The sequence below is a fragment of the Leuciscus leuciscus genome, assembly GCF_965113295.1.
Source record: "Leuciscus leuciscus genome assembly, chromosome: 6".
NCBI classification, from domain to species: domain Eukaryota; kingdom Metazoa; phylum Chordata; class Actinopteri; order Cypriniformes; family Leuciscidae; genus Leuciscus; species Leuciscus leuciscus.
Window position 1 is genome coordinate 15,945,666 of NC_138730.1, and position 21,713 is coordinate 15,967,378.

At 37.2% G+C, this 21,713-nt stretch overlaps 1 protein-coding gene across 3 annotated transcripts in view; it reads left to right on the top strand.

Annotated features, from left to right (window-relative positions):
- Window positions 1-21,713, top strand: part of mib1 (MIB E3 ubiquitin protein ligase 1) — a 74,751-nt gene that overhangs the window by 4,251 nt on the left and 48,787 nt on the right. For all 3 annotated transcript variants that reach the window (XM_082173946.1, XM_082173948.1, XM_082173947.1), the window contains exons 3-9: window positions 6,236-6,365; window positions 12,316-12,420; window positions 12,990-13,056; window positions 14,291-14,495; window positions 16,235-16,418; window positions 17,804-17,948; window positions 19,036-19,169. In XM_082173946.1, coding sequence (XP_082030072.1) covers window positions 6,236-6,365; window positions 12,316-12,420; window positions 12,990-13,056; window positions 14,291-14,495; window positions 16,235-16,418; window positions 17,804-17,948; window positions 19,036-19,169 — 970 coding nt within the window. The remainder of the gene's footprint in view (window positions 1-6,235; window positions 6,366-12,315; window positions 12,421-12,989; window positions 13,057-14,290; window positions 14,496-16,234; window positions 16,419-17,803; window positions 17,949-19,035; window positions 19,170-21,713) is intronic.

The following is a 21,713-nucleotide window of genomic DNA, read 5'->3' on the forward strand; positions in this document are numbered from 1 at the left end:
AATTGACATCCCTACTACCGACTGAAGGTTGTTTGATCAAGACTTGATTTTGTGGTCCAATACAATTTCAGAATCCCTGTTTTCTTTTGAAATCCCTACATTTTCTAGATTTGATCCAATTGGATAACCGAACTCCAGTCAAAACATCCCTGGTGTCTTCCATGCTTGTTTGGTCATTTTTTAGCAAGTTCTTATGTTTCCTCTTGCTCCAGCCGATTGAATTTTCATGTTATGACATGAAATGCTTTTCCTTTGACATTCACTGCAGTTTTTGTGTGATACAAAAGTTAGCCGACTCTATATTAATTACTTGTCAGCGTATAAAAGCAATTTAATTCACATCTGACCTTATGACAGGAAAATTACGAGCCAATCAAATGGCTTCACAGATCATTCTTGTTGTATCCACCATTTTGTTTATCTGTGACAAACCTCTTTTTTTGGGGGGCAAAATTCCCAACATTATGGTAAAAAAGTCGTTGTTATGGTGCATGTAACTGGGATACGAGGTATCCAGAGAGGCTAGTGAATGAAGTTTGGTTTGTCACGTTTCCAAATTCAACCTGTAAGCTCGAAAAAATGCAAAAGTTGGATCAGACTGCGTTAGTAGACCGTATGAACAAGTAAACGTGCAAATTTTAAACAAATGTCCAAAATAAATCATCTCTACTTTTCCACGAGGTGGTAGTAGAATACAGTAGTAGAAAATAGTAGAATACAGTATGGTGCATGTTTTTAGAAATGCGAATAATTGGTTTGAATAGCATTTATCACTCTTTATGACATTGGCTTATAATAATTTTGCACTTCCATTATATATATTTTTCCAGACTATATAAATATGGCCAAAATTAATTTTAATTTATGAAAGATATATGAAAAACACATTATTAACTCTTCTGCTACACATTTTCCTTGGTGAAATTACAAGAGGGAATCTAAAAGTGTTAAGAAGTCAGACAGTCAACATGTCATAAATATTGACATTAAAGGGATAGTTCACTTTGAAATAAATTTTTGGTATGTTGTAGCTTACCTCAAGGGCATCCAAGATGTAGGTGTCTTTTTTTCCGCAGTAGTTTCAATTTTGATATTTTTAGGTCAAACCGTTCTTGTCTGTCAGTCATATAATGCAGGTCGATGGTCACTGTCTCAAAGAGCATGCACAGAGTCCAAATTAAACAATTCCCCATCGTAAGTACACATTGATGGCCTAAGACACGAAACGAGCGGTTTGTGTGAGAAAACGAACTGCGGAAAAAAGACACCTACATCTTGGATGCCCTTGAGGTAAGCTAAAACATACCAAAAATTAATTTCAAAGTGAACTATCCCTTTAACACTGTCTTCAAATTGGAGTGATACCGAAACTAAAGCTCTTCTCCTCGTCCGGGCGGATGAAGAGATTTGTCAACAACTTAGAGGAACAGTTAGCGATACTGTCACGTATGGTAAAATAACTAGCCTTCTTCAAGAGCAAGGCATAAACAGGAGCATAAGTCAAGCAAGAGCAAGTCAAAAACACTTAGGCTAAAGTACACAACTTTTTTTTTTTAGCCACAGGTAACACAGCATATCCTTTTCCATTGTTTTTGTTTTGGTTCTTCTAGACTTTGCTTGCAATGGTGGTACTTTTTAGGGGTGGCTCGATACCACTTTTTCATGTCCGATACCGATACCGATAACACACAATTGAGTATCTGTCGATACCGATACAATACCATATATTTTTTTCTTAATTAAGCTGTTAATAACACATTTGTCAGGAGGATGCACTGCTTAACCTAGCCATCTAAAAAGCATCATGCTCAAACAGTGCAATAAATGTTCTATATAAGTAGCCCACAACATGACTCAGTTGTGCAATACTGCTGCTTAATTTTGATTAAAACAATTTTTAAACAGAACTTGTAGCAGCATTTTTAATTATTCAGCACCATTCAATTAATGAAATTTAAAGTGCAACTGTGCAAATAAAACAAAAATTATAATTCCAGTGCCAAAAACTGGATGTAACACAAAACTCTTATGTAGCCTAGTCATAGGGCTGTACCCGACTATTCGAATATTCGTTCGGTGGGTTGGTATTCGATTTGAGAATTTGACATTCGAATATTCGTTTTTTTTTTGTTTGTTTTTTACACCTGGCATCCCCCTCGAAATGGTTCTCATTCGCGCTTGAATATGTTCAACACTATAAAATCTGACGAAATATAGATAGACACACGAGACGAGACACGTTCAGAATGAATAAACTTTGAATAAACTACAGAACAGCGCGAGTGGGAAGCGGCGCGCCTCACGCGGGCAGGGCTTATATGCTCCGAGAACTCTTTTTTACAACTATCTTATAAGGCCTAGCCATTTTTAATAGGATGGACAGTTGAAGGAACCCAACCTCGTTATTTGATGCTTCTTGAGTTGGCCTACTAAAGTGTTCCTGCAACGGTAGTATTCTCTGGCTAGAGCGCAGAACAGCGGAGTTTGTAAGGACAGAAGTGCATGCCTGCAAGCTTGTATTTTGGGTTAAGCTGCGTTGCTTTGACATTGTGGAAAATAGAACAATAGAAACAAAATGTATTAAGCTTTTTACCCCTTATTATCAATCTAAATTAATCTCATTTTTAATTTAACTTAATTTCGTTTTTCTTTATTTAAATTCGTTTTTTTCTTTAATTAAATTTCGTTTTTCTTTATTTAAATTTCGTTTTTATTTATTTAAATCTACCCTTTACTGTGTCAGTAATTTGTTAGTCAGAAAAATATTAGACTACCTTATTAAAAGTATTGCTTAAGTTAACAGACCTGTGTGTGTGTGTGTGTGTTACGTGCGAGTGTATTTACTTTGTGTTGTTCATGGGGAAGATGCGTTTTATATCACTAGTGCAGTAATCCGTTCTCGGAGCATAAGCCGTGCCCGCGTGAGGCGCGCCGCTTCCTGCTGGCGCTGTTCTGTTTATTAATTATGAACGTATCGCGTCTTATTTTAAATAACTCCACACAGCTGACATGATAACTTAATTGCTGAGAGGGCTTACCTCACTCACCTCTAGCTACCGTTCACGTGATGCCAGTGTTGCCAAGTCCGCGGTCTCTCCCACCCCGAAACGCGATTGGCTATTTTTAAGAAGCAATTGGACGGGATTTGTATGTGAAAATCTGGCAACGCTGCGTGACGCGTGTTGCTCATCTCTCTTTACGGCATGTCTCTCAGGTGTTGTTAAGCATTTGTATGACAATTTAGGACTAAGGGACGTGATCGTATCGGATCGGGTTATACTCCCGCGATTCATGCAATATCCGATCCAGTGATTTTGGCCAGTATCGGACTAATACCGATACCGAATATCGGATCGGCGCACCCCTAGTACTTTTCTTCTTCTATCCTTCCAAGCGAATGTCCTATCCAGTAAATGACACGACTCAGTGCTGCCCTCTGATGATTTGTAGAGTACAGAAGAGCAGTTGTACTGCGCATGTGTCGAACTCGTCCATTCACGCTCATCCGCGGTTGAGTCTCCTATAGTTTAAAACCTGTGTGGGCACGACTGTGCACAAGACGAAGCTTAACGCTGAAAATGAAGTATACCCGGGCCTTTATTTACAGGCTGCCAGGAATAGCCTAGTTTTTTTTAAATTTGAGCTGCTGTTTTGTTCCTAGAGTTGCCATCTATTCCTTTTGAATGGCCTGAGTAAAGTCTCTTTCAGTGTCTCCATATGGTAAGGCTATTAAGAAGCCTAGCAGTTGTTTAGACGTATCTCGTGTCGGCCGCCCATAACTGCCCTCAACATGAGCTCAAAGAAACAATAGGTCAGCTCAACAGCTGGTCTCCTTTCAACTAAGTGTGCCTCTATTCCCCTCGTGAGAATGGCTAAGTACAACACACAAAGACAGTAGTGAAGCCAGGCCTTTCTGCAGGGAGTTTCCCTTGGCAGCTGCTCTCTCATGCTGTGGTTTCCAGCTGCTTTAAAGATGCAGATGATCATAAAGGGATAGTTCACCCCAAAATGAAAATTATTGTCATCATTTGCTCGCCCTCAAGTTGTTCCGAGTTATTTTCTTATGTTGAACAAACACAAAAGAAGGTATTTTGAAGAGTGTTGATAATCAAACAGTTGATGGGAGCTTTGACTTCCATAGTAGGAAAAATAATTACTATGGAAGTCAATTGCTATGGTCAACTATCTGGTAACATTCTTCAAAATATCTTCTTTTGTGTTCAACAGAAGAAAGAAACTCATACAGGTTTTGAACAATATGAGGGTGATTAGATGACAGTTTTCATTTTTGGGTGAACTATCCCTTTAATATTCCACATAAAACAGTATATACACAGTAATATTTCCTGATTAAAAAAAACTAGGGGTGTGGTTAAAATCAGTCTCAGCCAATGGACTAAAACACACACTGTTTCGGTGGTGATATGAAAATGCAGGACACTTTTTGTTTTTACATAAAGTTTCATGATTTAAACATAAAATATATATATATATTTTTTTTTTACTTCACTTAAAAAAAAATCAAAAAGATATTTTTAAAAACAACAATGAAAAAAAAAACATTTCAATATCATTTTCACAAGTTGAAATTTAGGGGTTCGGGTCAGCCACCTCCCAATTGAAAGTACCCAATAAATGATGATTTTATATTTATATATATATATATATATATATATATATATATATATATATATATATATATATATATATATATATATATTAAGCTTACTGATATTTAAATATTATTGTGGGATTCAATAGATAGGCTAATAGAAGGATCTTTGTAAACATCTACAATTTTAATAAAGTTCTTTTTAAATGTGTTAAAGAGTTGCACTATATGTCGGCACGCTAACCACAAGGCTATCGGCGCCAACAATATTGGCATTTTAGAAATGAACGTCAGCAAAGCTGGAGAACCTGAGACGGTCTGCTGTGGTTCAGCATGGGGCAACTTCCAGATGGCAGACAAGTTCTCTTGTAGAAACAGAAACAATAAGAGATGTTAAACATTATCCAGGACTTTTCATTCTGGGTGCTTTGCAGCTTTCAGGAGACATCAGAGGTTTAAAGTAAATCGAGTTGAACAATATAATGACAATCCAACAGTGGAAGCAAGAAGTTACGGTAACGCTTTCTATGAAGACCATGTTTATAATGAATTCTTGTTCTTATTTATAAGCAAGTATTACTATTCTATAAATATATTTATAAAGACTCATTCAGACCTGTACTGCATTATAAGAACAGTTATAGTTACATTTATATTGTTTTATATTAAGTCATGCATTTGCTTTTTTCAGTGCGTATGCTCATAATCCATTATACACTGGTTTATAAGTATTAATTAGTCAGTTGTATGATTTCATGAATGTTTTTATAAAGTTGCAACCATCATTGCTTTAATGCTATATCATATTAGTTACAATGACTTTTTAGTAATTCAGATTTATTTCTGTCAAATAAGTGAATACATTGTTATTAATAGCCATGTTGTGTTCTTATAAATACTTATTGTGAGTGATAATACAGTTACTAACCTATATAAATGCATCATTGATGGCTTTAAGGAAAGTGAAAACATGGGATGCAGTTTTCCTAAAGCTAATGTTAAGAAATCATGAAGATGTGCTCATTATACATTAAGTTGTTTACTTGTTATTGAAAATAATGAACAATGATTCCTGTAATAAAATAATGGGAAAAAACACCAAAACTATTAATACAAAGTTTATTTTTTTTATGTTACATACTAGCAAGAGATAGAGGAGATAGAGATTTTAACAAATCAAAATTACCATTCATGACCTCTAATGCAAACATTAGCCATTAAAGACATAATTGATAACTAATTGGTACATCAAACATGTGTCTCTAGAACTGTTTTATATTTGATCATTTATAAATCAGTGTATAATGGATTATGAGCATGCACATTGAAAAAGCAAATGCATGACTTACAATTATAAAAATAATATAGATGTAACTATAACTGTTCTTATAATGCTGTATGGGTCTTACTATTCTATAAATATATTTATAAAGACTCATTAATACTTATAAATGAGTATCAATGGGGCTATAATTCATTATAAGTATGGGCTTCATGGAAAGTGTTACCGAAGTTACTTCTCCACCTCTTAACTAGGAGCAAAACTTATGCTCTAATGTTCCAGCGCATAACTTCTGTACTTTTGCCATTTGCTTTATAACATTCTTGTATGTTTTTGCACAGAGTTCTTTTGGAATCTCGTCGCAAGTCAAAGAAGATCACGGCCCGGGGCATCTTCGCAGGAGGACGGGTGGTGCGGGGAGTGGATTGGCAGTGGGAGGATCAGGATGGCGGGAATGGAAGAAGAGGGAAGGTAATGCCTCAACATGTTTGGCTATGCTCACCCTTCTTTACTCATCATTTATTAGATTAAAAACATTCCCTCTGTCAAGTATAGACACTGCGTGTTGTGCTCTTGCATGTTCATTGAAGCAAAATGAGATTGTGCCAATACAAGCCTGTTACATTATTAATCTACATTTATTTAGCAGATGTGATTATCCAAAGCAACTTAAACCATACAGCATAAAATATTCAGCATAAATGAGCAGTAACATGAGAAGTTACTGTTTTTTTTCTTTCTTTCAATTTCACACACTAGTCATTACTTAAACTATTGATATATATAAAAAGATAAATCTGGCCTAATGATTTAAAATATACTACAAGTGCAAATATAGGGTTGAATTGGAGAGTTGTTGAAATCCCTCTCCATGGGGACGAAATCATTGATATCTGACATTTAAACCAATGGAAAGTCATTTCAACTAGTTGACACACACTTTCTGCAGTTTAAAAAGTGTTTTAAAAGCATTTTAAAATGTTACATTTATTGGCACATGATTTTAAAGGGGTCAGGAACTGCATTTATTTTTATTTTATAATGATCTCTGAGGTCCAGTTATGATGTTATCAAGATTTTTATACCAAAAAACATCCTAATTTTAGAAGTAATAAGCTATTTTCTATCCTGTTTTTGATCCTTTCTTTCTAACACTCCGTTTTGATGGGCATCACATTCAAGACTTGGAAGTAAACGCCCACTGCTATGATGGGGTAACAGTTTTGCATATTAAATAATTATCAATGTCCCTGCCGTTGCACGCGTGGAATTGTTTTGAAAATGCCCAATGTTGAAATGTATCTCGTTACAGAGTTGAAACATTTACCAACAATATGAAACATTTATGCGTGTTGCATATGCTTTGTAAGTCTTGTTTGTGGCAAATAAAGTTTAAAGAACTTTATATTCTTTATATATTGTTATAATAATTTACACTCTCTTCTCATCCTGATAGCAATCAATAATAGAAGTGGTCTAAATATAAAAAACTTGTACATATACTGTATCTTCGATGGAAGTCTCAGGACCCAAAAACGTTTTGTCCAGTCATTGCATTCAGTCTGAAGGCAGTGATATGATGTCCTACCTGCCTGTCAACATATGTATTTCCATACCTCCGCGCACCTGCTCGCGCAAACATAACAAACAAACATAGGCGGTCTTTTATAGTTCCTCATGAACCAAAACATCAATTATGCTGTTCACGCCATGTCATAACCGTCATTCCGAGATGGCAACCCGTGACTTTTCTACCCGGAGCTGTTCATGTCCTCACACTTGGACTTATGCGTTTCTATGTCAACACTATCAACGCCGAAAAATCTGCAGCAGTCAGGTGGACATGTCAGAGCTCTGTAAGTGGTTTACGTTCATGATTATTGTAATGTTAATGTGCTTTGAGACATGAGGGAATTTAACGCCTTCTCTTGTCTCGTAACGCTTTGCAGAATCTGCTGTTTGCGTTCATGTGCTTTGGAGACTCTGAAGGGAGGGTGGGATCTTATGCTTTCAAAGCTAGCTAGCTAGCCACTCCGAAATTGCCTACACTAGCTTTAAAGGAACACTCCACCGTTTTTTGAAATAGGGCTTATTCACCTTCTTTCCCACATTTAGATAAGTGGGCAAATGCATTTTTGTCTCAGTGCATGCATTGTTTTAGTTTGACAGGGTTGACGCTAGCTTAGCTTAGCATAATGAATGGAATCCTTTGTTGCCAGCTAGCATGTCCTGAGTAAAAGTGATATAAAAAAAAATATAAAAAAACCTAATTACTTCTTGTGGCCTGCATATTCACAACAAGTACAAATAGCGATGCAGATTAACACTAGGCGATTTCCTATGCAGATTTTGACTTGGGACTATATTAGGGGGAAGCACAGGCGAAGCACTGCTACTTGGGCGCAGAGATATCACGCCCAAGTAGCAGTGCTTCGCCTGTGCTTCCCCCTAATATAGTCCTTAATATATAAGTCAATATCTGCCTAGGAAATCGCCTAGTGTTAATCTGCATCACTATTTGTACTTGTTGTGAATACGCAGGCCACAAGAAGTAATTAGGTAGGGTTTTTTTTATTTTTAAATCACTTTTATTCAGGACATGCTAGCTGGCAACAAAGGATTCCATTCATTATGCTAAGCTAAGCTCACGCCGACCCTGTCAAACTAAAACAATGCATGCACTGAGACAAAAATGCATTTGCCCACTTATCTAAATGTGGGAAAGAAGGTGAATAAGCCCTATTTCAAAAAACGGTGGAGTGTTCCTTTAAAGCCCTCCTGTAGTCAATCATTTTATCCCTTAAAACTCATCTTTGATCACCAAAATTACATATTTAAATGTTTTTTCTTTGAAAAAATATCATGCCTTAAAATCGCTTCAGTGTAACTACACCCTTGCCTCATTTAGTATACACGGTTCTATGAATATGCAAATGAGCCCCGCCTCCACTCACTCACAGCCGCTCAGAGATCCACTCATTGACGATGTTGAGATTGGTTACAAGGTAGTTTTGGACGCCAGATGATAAAATTAAACATGTTGTAATGTCTTACTGATGACAAAACAGATGTTGCTCACTGAAGCTTTTATTCAGGATTTCAGCGAATGACTTCGATCAAAACAATAGCAAAAGCAGCATTCTCTACATTGCTTTCTACCGTATCCGAAAATCCAACGCATTAACCCAGAAATGACGAAGCAAAGGAATGAACAGCAAATTACAACTATCACAATATTCAGTTTAACTGCGGCGCTACAGTATAAATACTCAATACATATCAAACAATCTGTATCAGACAAAGCAATAGTGACGCATGGTAAAAACACTGTTGATCGCACTTGTGTGTTGCGCCATTACTGTTAAATCCAATGTTGTTGGCTCTGCATCATCTTTTCTTTTCAGTCTCTCTGAAAAGCCTGCGTCAACTCTTGTTTAAAAACCAATCTGCAGTAAAATGAAGCAAACAAACGAACAGTGTGTTACTGACATACGCATTGATCTTCTTCTGCTGAGGCAGTCTTTTGTCGCTCTATGACTTAATGTGACAAAATCCAAAATGAATCGTTGTACAAGCTTGGCTTCAATAAAAGCTGTTTTTCGACTAGCGAGCAAGTTTTGAGTTCTGAAACTTGCAGGATATTTTATTGCACATGACCTCTTATATGTCAAAATATCAGGGGAAATTTGATTTCTCAATTCATGACCCCTTTAAGTCTTTTCAGTAACCTCTTTCCTAGCTGTATTCTAGTGTTAGGCGCGTTTAGAGTTTTCATTGTAATAATTTAGTGCTCTATTGCTCTCTTTTGCTTATATTGACGAACCTGCAAAGCCCAATTAGAGAGCAGCACTTTTTAAAATGTATTTGTACCAGGGCTGCCTCCGACTGAAGATTTTTCATGTATATCGCCTAATAATAGCGCTGTTTTATCTAGGCTAACATTAATGTTAGAGCAAGCAGCCATTTTAAAATGGCTAACGTTAGGCTACTAACATTTTTCAAATGATAAGCCATGTTTGATGTCGATGAATGAAAGGCGAAGTTTTGGATTTCCTGCCCAACAAAACTACCACATGGACCAGGTGTTAATGTTTTTTCTGTCAGACTGCATGACTTTGCCAATGCCTGTGGAGTTTTTTTGTTTTTTTTGCAACTAACCGACATTAAAATGTGGTCGACTAAGGGGTCTATTAGGGGTTGTACACATTGTCCCAGTAGGAAACCATTTTTGTGTAATTTAGTGTACTTAACTTTTTTTTAGGATCATAATGCCGTTTGCTGCTCTGTAATATTTCCCATAACATTGATATTTTTAATGGCATATTTTCCACCAAGAGTAGTGACACTTTAAAAAAGAGTACTGTGCAAGTCAACTATTTGTTTGGTCTTTGGATTATCAGATATTTCAGGCCACTCCAGTTAAATGCATTTAAAGAGTGCTCTCAAAAACACTTCCTTTAAAGCGAGAGCCTTCTTCAAGCCTACTTCACCATTTGTAATTAGAGCAGCGTTTCTGTCACTGCGATTGGCACGCTGAATGGCATGTCTGGTGGTGAAACTCTGCTTGTTTAGTATTTTTGTTATTTTTAGCCATTTTACCATTACATAATATTTCAAACTCATAGCTGTTGAAATGCTTTGTATGGTTAAGAAGGGCTTGCAAATTGCATAAGACAAATTGCGAATCAGACTATTCTTATGTTTTTATTTTATTTATTTGTTGGATTCTGTGACTGAAGTTTCATATGGTACATTATTGTGGAGGAAATCTTAGCTTGTTTGACACTGGATAATTAAACACAACTGGCATTTGAGGCAAGTTGTGGTTGCTGTTGTTTTAAGCTCACTGCTTAAAGTCTGCATGAAATGAAAATTCACAGTCTATTTTCTAAATGTGTGTTATGGATCATCTTAGGCCCTGTTTACACCTTGTATTAAAGGCCCCCTGAAATAAAATTTTTGCTTTTAGTATCATGAATATGTTAGCCTTAAGGTAATGAATAAGCTGGTGTGTTCCAAAACAATGACAAAATTCGCCTTTAGGAGATATAAGCATTCAAAACGTAGTCTCTCACTTCCGCTAAAATGGATCATGGATTTTTATGACATCACCACGGACTTCAGCTTCTTATCACATCTTCTGTCCAATCAAACGATCTCTAGAATCTAAAGCTCCGCCCCCTGTGCTATAAATACCACCTGGCCAAAGCGACCGTTGACACGTCACGGAGCAATGTGGATGGAGATGCGTGTTCGGTTGCTCAAACGCTCGTGTTTTATTCCATTTTCCAACTGTACGTTGGTTAATTTATTCACACCTCTACTATTGAATCCAACATATCATCAGCGCTTCGGATTCGCTTCAATGGTGCTGTCAAGTACGATTTGCAGTCTGTGAGGTAAACTAAATACTATTGGCTATTTGAAACGGGGAGGAGCCATTCAATATTCAATATGGGACGCCTTAGCTTCCTGTTTCAGTGGAAATTACGTCAACACATCATTCAAAGCTGCGCGTTCCAAGGCACTTCAGCGGGCCTTTAAGAAGCATTTTCTTCAATTTGGTCACAAGTGAATGATGCTAAATACTGGTGTAAAAGGGGAACAATGAACGAGTTAGACTTGGCTTTTTATCTAAAGGAGGAACAGAAAACGGCGTTCGAATCCTTCCTTTGCAAGAAGGGCGTTTTTGCTGTTTTGACGACCGGATACGGCAAGAGTCTAATCTACAAGTCAGCTCTGCTGGTAGCTAAGCGAATGGGGCTTATTGTTGTGATTGGTCGAAGTGTTATCCAATTGCGTGCAGTGAGATTTTCAAATGCATGCTTGGTGCCGCCCCTCGAGCTGGCTGATTTTAATCTTTCAGATTTGGGTCTGGATTTCCAGGCTAGCAAGTATGGTTTAAAGATGAAAAACGTACCAAGCACAAATGTTCTCTCACCATTCCTGCAGGACTCCTCCACTCATTTAGTCTGCTTAGATTGCCGCTCAATCTCATGTTCATCTGCCTCCACTTTTGCACACGGCAGCCACATCTCAAAATCCAATCAACAAAATAAGTCCTCACCCTATACTATTCCCATCACAATGCGGAAGAAAAAATCTGTTGCTACTTCCATTTCATTGCGACTTTAAAGTCAAGTCAAAGACAAGCTGCTTAAAATAAGCATATAATCACCATTCAGTCCCATTTTTTTTTTTTGTAATTTCAGTTTCACACAATGTCTATATTGGGATACCCATGGTACTTCATCCTTTTTTTCCCTTGAATAATGTGTTTGTTAGTTGCATTAATCAGACTTTAGACAGCTTTAGTCATGTGACTTGAGTGAGGGATATTTAGTAACTCTTTGAATTTCTTGTCGTCTGCATGACTTCCTCTTCTCTTTGCTCTTTTTTTTACCATCCTCCTCTGTTTCAGGTGACAGAGATCCAGGACTGGAGTGCTGCCAGCCCCCACAGCGCAGCCTACGTCCTCTGGGACAACGGGGCCAAGAACCTCTACCGAGTGGGCTTCGAGGGCATGGTGAGCCACCCCCATCGCTATACACATGCACAAAAGACTGCAGTTAACTGGCCTTTGTGTTGCTACCCACCCCCCCCCGCGCGCACAATGCACCACACACAGACCAGCATCCCATAAGCTGGGCTTCTTTATAAGAGCCATGTGCGGGGCAGGCATTGTGAGGGGCAGCTGGGTGAGCTATCTGCATGATAAAAGAAATCTGTCCCCTTTCTGTCTCTTCACAAGAGAGCGAGAATCAACATGAAGACCAAAGGCAAAGAGAGCAATGGGAGTGGCCTGCGTAAAGCGTGCCTCAGTTATTGAAGTGAGAGGCTACCCATTCATTGGCTGTTCGACTTTCTGCGACGTCTGAATTTCAGCCAATCTCTTTGCAGTCGGGCTACGGCTTTTGTCTGTTATTGCTATATATCCGTAGGGTGTGCGCAGCCATCTGCCACTGGAATTATTAATTAGATTTGGATAAAGAGGATGAAGCATAGACTACTGTATCATTGAGACTTTAGGAATTTGTAAAGCACACAAAACAGTTTGAACAAATCTCTCATAATTGTCTTGTTGTTGTTTTTTAGTCTGATTTGAAATGTGTACAAGATGCCAAAGGAGGCGCTTTTTACAGAGACCACTGTCCGGTGTTGGGTAAGCTTTAAGATGTCTAATATTATACAAATATATCATACTTGTAGGCACATTTAAGATGAATATGTTTGAGTGAAGTCCTCCATTGCAGTGTATTGCATGAGATGCTTCCACTAGGTGTCAGCACTAGATGCTGAGATCTTCAAACACACAAATAGCTACAGTGACACATTCCAGTTTTAAAAGCTCTTTTGGCCCCAATCCATAATTGGCTCCTTGCTATCCAAGCCAATAACAGAAGGTTCTAAACAAAAGTGGTTGAACTTAAATTAATTTCTCTTGAAACCTTAAGACATGGTCCCTCATAGCTCAAAGTCTTAAGCTGTGGTCCAATTCACAGGGTGCCTATGCAGTGTTCACAGTTGAAGTTCAATTCACTTTACTAAAATGCATTCATTTGAAACGCACTGTGATGCAGACACATGAGTCAAGCATATTGGAGTTACGGTGTGATGTATGATATATTTGTAGATGCATATGTAATGCTTCCATTTGTATTTATATAAAATATTTAATATTATGAATTGAATTAATACAATCTGGAAAATTGCCATGCTGACATTGAAACAGGCCATTCTCGTGCAAATCCTTTTTTATTCAGGATTGGTGGAGAGAGGAATGTTATTCAGCCTGATTCAGACCAATTATTTATTATATATACCCATTATATAATACATCAACTAATGTTAACAAATGAAATCTTATTGTAAAGTGTAACTAATTTCTTTAATTTCTTAAAAAAAAAAATGGTAACACTTTACAATAAGGTTTATTAGTTAACATTAGTTAAGGTATTAACTAATATGAACTAACAATGAACAAAACATTTGTTACAGTATTTATTAATCTTTGTTAATGTTAGTTAATAAAAATCCATCGGTTCATGTTAGTTCACATTGACTAATGTTAAAAAATACAAACTTTGATTTTAATAATGTATTAGTAAATGTTGAAATGAATATATTATCTAAGATTAATAAATGCTGTAGAAGTGTTGTTCATTCTTAGATCATGTTAACTAAGGTAGTTAACTAATGAACCTAATAGTAAAGTGTAACCAATCTTACTGATCTAAAACTTTTGAATGGTAGTGTAGATGCACTTAAGCATGACTAGGCCATTTCAGAATTTTCTTAGTCAACAATAGAGTAATGAATACTGGTCCCATGAGAAGTCCCTAGCTGTTCTATTGCTCTCTCGACCATCTCTCTCTTTCCTCTGTGACCTTCTGTAGGAGAACAGAATGGAAACAGGAACCCTGGAGGCCTGCAGATCGGAGACTTGGTCAACATTGATTTGGACCTGGAGATCGTTCAGTCGCTGCAGCACGGTCACGGAGGCTGGACTGATGGCATGTTTGAAACCCTCACCACCACAGGCACTGTGTGCGGCATCGATGAAGACCATGACATAGTAGTTCAATATCCTAGTGGAAACCGGTCAGTCACACGGCACCTCTGAATAGACTGTTTACATCATCATGGGCCATATATTACCACAGTTTTCTTTTCTTCTTCTTCTTTTGCTTTTGTTTCATCGTGACAGGCACAAACCTCAAATTTATGACAAATCATATTAATATTAATGTGGATTAATAAGAATATACATTACAATTTTAAATTTGTATGTACACATTCTACACATCCAAGTAAATAATTGGTAATAAATAAATAGTAATAAGTAATTAGATAATTTACATAACATTACATTACAAGAAACACTTCACATTAGTCCTCTTAGGCCTCGTTTACACTGTCAGTGAAATGTGACCCAATTCAGATTTTTTGCTCATATGTGACACAGATCGGATGTGTTCTATGACAGTGTAAACAGGAAAAAAAACGCATGCATTCGGATATTTGGAGATCAGTTTCAGGCCTCATTCATATGTGGAAATAAATCGGATATGTGCCAATGTGACTGTCGTGTTAACAGGCGGATCGGATTTTCTGAGGCATTAGGCAACGTCTGCTGAGTGTAATGACGAGAGAAACCCCGACATGCATCTGCAAAGGGACGGATGGCCTGACGAAACGTTGTGTCGTCGTAGGAGAGGAGTGTGAAAAAAAACTTTGACACAATATATTGTCGTACACAACAACATTTTCGGACCCACTGCTCCTCGTTGCAGGATAATATGCTCCCACCAGTCCTGAGATCTCTCTCACACACAATAACTGAAGCATATGTGTAATGATGGCACTTTTCGTCCTCCTTCGCCTCAAAATCATGGTGATGTTTGGCGAACTTCGCATATATCGCAGAGCTAGCATCAAGCATATTTCGCGTCCGCCCATCTGTGCAGGAGAATTTAACCCTTTAAGCATGCGCAATGTTTCAGATAGTATGGCGAGTGTAAACACATGAATCGGATATGGGTCACAGTTGAAAGAACGTGTAAACGGACGGTCAAAAAAATCGGATAAAGGCAACAAATCAGAATTTGGCATCAAGACCTGCAGTGTAAACGAGGCCTTAGCAGCATGAAACTGCTCTTTGAACTAAAAAATCTCAATATAAGCAGTGTAACAATATAAAAACAATGTTTAGTGCTGGTCAACGATTAATCGTGATTAATCACATCCAAAATAAAAGTTGGTGTTTACATAATATATGTGTGTGTACAGTGTAAAATGATTTTGTATATATAAATACACACACATGCATGTATACATTTAAGAAAAAATGTGTTATTAATATGTAAAATATGTATTATTTATATATAATATAAATTATGTATAAATATATGTACAGTATATACATTCAAATATTTCTTAAATATGTACATGCATGTGTGTGTATTCATATATACAAAATAATTTTACACTGTACACACATATATATTATGTAAGCACAAACTTTTATTTTGGATGCGATTAATCGTTGCCCAGCACTAAGAAGCTGTCTCTTAGCGTGTGTGTTTTTGTGTTTTTTTAATAGTTTCGAGGAACTTTGTGAAGTTCAGCTAATATAAATCTGTCTGATTCACTATTGTCATTGCATTGCTCAATGGACTTTTCTATGATTAATGCCCAGCTCCTGCAAAACCCATATAACAATAGTAGATTGATTATGTTTTCCATTTAATTGTTTCCCTGCTTTGTGTAAACTACTGTCGTTGAGGATCCATGAATTTCCTTTGAGTTTTAATGAACACAGATCCTTGTGTGTGTTCTAGGTGGACGTTCAACCCAGCGGTGCTCACCAAGGCAAACGTCGTACGCAGCGGAGAGGTGGCGGCTGGGGCGGAGGGAGGCAGCTCTCAGTTCCTGGTGGGAGACTTGGTCCAGATCTGCTATGACATCGACCGCATCAAACTGCTCCAGAGAGGACACGGAGAGTGGGCTGAAGCTATGCTGCCAGTGAGCGTCACCTACCTCATCCTCACCCAGAAATTACAATTCTGTCATCATTTACTCACGCTCATGTCATTTCAAGCCTGTGTGACTTCTGTGGAACGCAAAATATATTTAATAATTTTTTGTCCATACAATGGAAGTCTTTTTCATAATGTCTATTTTGTAGTTTCGAACAGCATGTGTGTAAATACATGACACAATTTTAGTTTTTGGGTGAACTATCCCTTTAAAGATTACTTGACATTGTTTCTTGGCTGAGTTATGCTCTTTTATTATATACAAAAATATAAATAAAATATAAAAAGGACAAAAAATGGGCTGGGTAGGATATGGGGAGGAGAAGAGAGACAGGTACCAGAATAAGCAACACTTTACTGTGCCACTGTTATGTTTTTAATGATGATGTAATCAGCCTAAGGTTTTTCTTTCTCTTGTGAGGGTGTTTCCTCTCTAATGTGTATATAATGATTGTAAGAAAATAAATAAATAATTGATCATAAAAAAATTATGTAAAAAATTAACAGGATCAGGAAATGTTGCTGGATTTAAACCCGTGTCACCCGTATTGGCAATTTGGCACCATTGCGACACTAAGCACTAGGCCACGGCTTTTTTTTTTTTATACTTTTTTTTATAGTATTGAGTAATGAACCTAATGACCTTTTTTCATACTGAGACATCTGACTCAAGTCTGCACAAAAATATTCAATTGTTCATAATTCAGAAAGACGTTTACTACTACTAAGCATCTTAAATTTCTTTATTTTGGCCGCAAATATAATGACCCGCAAAAGCAGGCGATGATGAGAGCTCATCATTGTCATAAAGACCCAGTCTGAGGCTGATGGGCATTAAATTGCAGCCACTGGCAATCCACTACCAATAGCACAGTTGTTTTATTTTATCTACAGGCTGTTTCAAGCAGCTCTGCCTCCTGAAGCTGTTGATGAGATGCTGTGTGTGGCGTTGGGCCTGCGTGCTTGGCTTATATTTCTTGGAACACCTCCCTTTTGTTGTCCTCAATGGACAAAGCTTAGAATTCCAATAGCTTCAGTTATGAGTCATATAGATGAGAAATGGGTCCTGCAAGCTTAGGAGCCTTTGGGTATTCTCTTTTTAAATGAGCCAATCTCAATTTTAAAAGCCAGACCTTACACTTTATTGATTTTTTTTCTCCTCCGACCACCACATTTCTCTCTCTCCCTCCACAGTACTTAGGATGTTGCTCTCAGAGGGGCGTTTGTACCCGTGCATAACGAACAGTTTGAACACAAAGTTGTCTAGCATTCCAGACATTTCTGAGCTTTGAGGGAAAATAAAGTGTGTTAAAAGCAGTAAATCTCGTTTAGGACAGTCACACACTCACACCTGTGTTTTCTTCTGAGCAGACTCTTGGGAAAGTGGGCAGAGTGCAGCAGATCTACTCTGACAGTGACCTTAAAGTCGAGGTGTGCGGGACGTCCTGGACGTACAATCCGGCCGCTGTCACTAAAGTGGCTCCTTCTGGATCTGCTGTTACTAATGCTTCTGGAGGTAACACACACACACACATTTTTTAAATAAATAAATATACTGGAGAGGATAGTAAATAGTAGTATATATTTTTTTTTAAATGGTCACTTATTCCCATGAGCTCCATTTGTGTTATTTCATAGATTTAATGACTTTACTAGTATTATGGAAAATTTTAATAATGTAGTGGTCCAAACTGAGTGGTAGTACACATGGGTATTTTACTGGTGTCTTTTGATATCATTACATTTCAATTAGGGCTGCTCAATAGTGAGAGAAAAAAGTGACAAAATCATGTAAAAAGTATTGTCTTTTATTGGAAAATGAAACATGTGATCAAACTTTGATAATTTATTTAATCTTTTCAACAACTGAGAAGAGAGTGATTAAACTACATTTTATAAAGTCGCCTGTCAAGCTCCTGAATCGTACATAGAAAATAAAAATAATAAAAACAAAGGTTGAGAAATAAAATTTTGTATTCTGAAGACGTTGTTTAAACTATTTGAGAAATATGTGATTAAATGTGGCTGGTAATGGCTTGCTGGAAAGTGTTATACACATTTTAATAATATTATTTTAAAATAAACAATTGAAATCATACTATAAAATAGTCATATTGGGTAAAAAAACAAAAAAACAAGCCATTACCAGTTTGTGTCCCAGTATGGCTATTTTAAAATAATAATTATGATTTGTATTGTTTATTATTAAAGTAATATATTAAAATGTTAAATAAATGTATTAACATTGTAATAATTTTACTGTAAAATAGAGTATTTAATAAAGTAATAATTTACTTTTATAGGACAACTGAAAAATTACAATGCTCATACCCATTTCTTTATTTTCAAAAGTTAAACAATCAAGCTTTTCTTTTCTTTCTTTTTTTTTTGGTGGATAATTGCACTTAGCCATATCACAGTTTTGCTGTATCATGCAACCCTAATTTCAATATATAGTGACATGAATTGAATTGCCAGAGGATGAAAGCGTTGTATATTTCAGTGGCGTTCAGTCAGCCACAAGCAGGCATCAATCCATCAGTCATCGTGTAGTGTGTATGACACTATAGCAGTGTTGACAGAGAGTCCTTCTCTGCCCTCAGAGCGCCTGTCTCAGCTCCTCAAGAAACTTTTTGAGACTCAGGAGTCTGGAGACATTAATGAAGAGCTGGTAAAGGCCGCCGCAAATGGAGACCTGGCCAAAGTAGAGGACATCCTGAAGAGACCTGATGTAGACGTAAGAGTTCTACCATGACACACGCACAAACTGTTTATTTATATACAGTCAAACCAAAATGTATTCAGACACTTCAACATTTCTCACATTATCACAGTTTACTCGCTATAGTTTAGAAAATGGTAATAAAATATGACAAGAACTCATAGTTATCAAATCATTTGAGATTTCACTGGTTTTGGCCATCCTTCTGTTAGACTTTCACAAATGAATTAGGTGGAATAGATGTCAGCTGTTAAATTTAACTGCACAATTAGATAATACCAATTTAGCTCAACCAATTACCAAGCAATGCTTCATTTTGTTTAGTCTGTGGTGTTAAAAAGGTCGCATTAGCAATTAAAGAAAAAAAAAAACACATAATCAAAACATGGTCAGGTCAAAGTGTTTGAATAATTTTTGGTCCCAAATTTGTATAGATTTTACTGGTAGTCCACTTTATGAAGAATTTTTGGGTATAATATGTCACGGTTTACTTTATTTTGCTATCCTCACTTACATAAATGAACTATAGTGTCTTGCACCCACTAGGGTTGTCACTTTTTATTCGATGTTCGAATATGCATTCGAACATGACGTGAAATATCCGAAATCGATCTATAAATAAACTATCCAGTTTTTTTAAAGTACCATGTTTTGCGCATTTTTTACAGTCTATGATTAGACCGTTTGTTTTTTATTTTACTGTTTGCCATCTCATCCAGTAGCGGCCGCTCTAAACGTATTGTAGCGTAGGCCCGTGACCAAATCAAGCGAATAATAGCCAATAGCCCGCTTGTTTTGAAAATGGAAGATAACGACAAGACTAAAGAGACGCTGTAATTCCTGCCTATTACACACACACACACACACACACACACACACACACACACACACACACACACACAACCCACAGAAAAGACGCGCGTCAGTATCTAGTTCTCTTTCGGGCTTGAACAAACCATAACACACAAATTATGCCAAATGTCCGTTTTGTCGAGTGTCCTCATAAGAGCAGTCTTAAATTATATAAATAAAGTCTTAAATGAACGTAGAGATTTGTGAGAAAATGGGACGCGTGTCAGATCGCGTCTCTGTCAGCAGCGGCTGGTCTTAAAGTGTCATTCATGTTAATCAAAGAACAAAGGTAAGAGAGTAAATGACTCACTCAGACCCAGCGCCAAGAGGATTATTATACCGGTAGCCTAATAATAATCATGAATGCACTCCACAATCTTTTAACACATCTCCGGCGAACAGCTTCTTCACGCAAAAGAAAAATTCTTCATGAAGCGCAGTGAAATTCAGTGACCTATGTGGCGTTTCCTGATGGATCGAGGTTGTTCGTTAACTTCATTTTACTCGTAGATATTCGAATATATTCTAATACATTGCTTGATATTTGATATCCGTTCGAATTTGATTTTTCTCGAAAGTGACAGCCCTACCACCCACTAGTAAAAAAAATATAAAAAATTATATCTGGTCTCTGAATATTTTTTGGTTTGACTGTACATTATAGCTCTCTGTTTTTCCCAACTGTATATTCTACAGGTTTCCTAACTGTATTTGCTATTTAGTCATAACTATGCCTGAGTTTGCACACACACAAAAAGCTCAGCAGATTTCCCGAGAATTTGAAAGAAGTTAATTCTTGATTCTAAGTTGATTATTAGCAAAAAACACTTTGTTCTTTCAAAATTATATGAGCGCATAAATGTGTAATTACTTCTACCAACAAATCAAGTATTCTCGTAAACGTAGAATCTGCCATTTAGAATACATACGAGCGAGTCGCTCGAATGGCGGAAGCAATGTTGCGCCTCCATCTTGAAAATACATTAGCCAAAGGGGGACATACCTGGAAATTAGGTGCGTTTTTCCACACAGTGGCACCGTGACGAATGCGAGGGGGAGATTACTCGTGACTGCCGGCAAATTTGAAATAATACGGCCACTGTAGGAGTTAAAACAGTGGGAGCAGTCATGGCCTAGTGGTTAGGGAGTTGAACTGGTAACCCAAAGATTGCTGGTTCGATTCCAGAACCGGTGGGAAATGACTGAGGTGCCCTTGAGCAAGGCACCTAACCCCTAATCGCTCCCCGGGCGTCACACAAAGGCTGCCCGCTGCTCTGGGTGTGTGTATCCATGTTTGCAGTGTGTGTGTGTTAACTGCTCACTACTCTGCTCCTAATGTGTGTGCATTAACTTGGATGGGTTAAATGCAGAGGTCAATTTCCAAGTATGGGTATGGGTTACCATACTTGGCCGTCACGTGTCACTTTCACTTCACTTTCAAAACGCCCTCGGAATGGGAGGGGCTAGAAAGTAATATACAGTTGGTAGTCATAAACAATTTCACCGCTAGATGGGAGAAAATCCTACTCAGTGTAGCTTTAATATTTTGGGTGGTGTCAATATGCGATATCATTTCCATTTAACACACCGTGGCAAATTATAGAATTTACAAGGAGAGTTAAAGACAAAAAGTCCATATTTAGTGTGATACTTGTGACAAGACTCTATTCGACTTGATCAAATAGGTAGCGATTTTTACATTTTAGA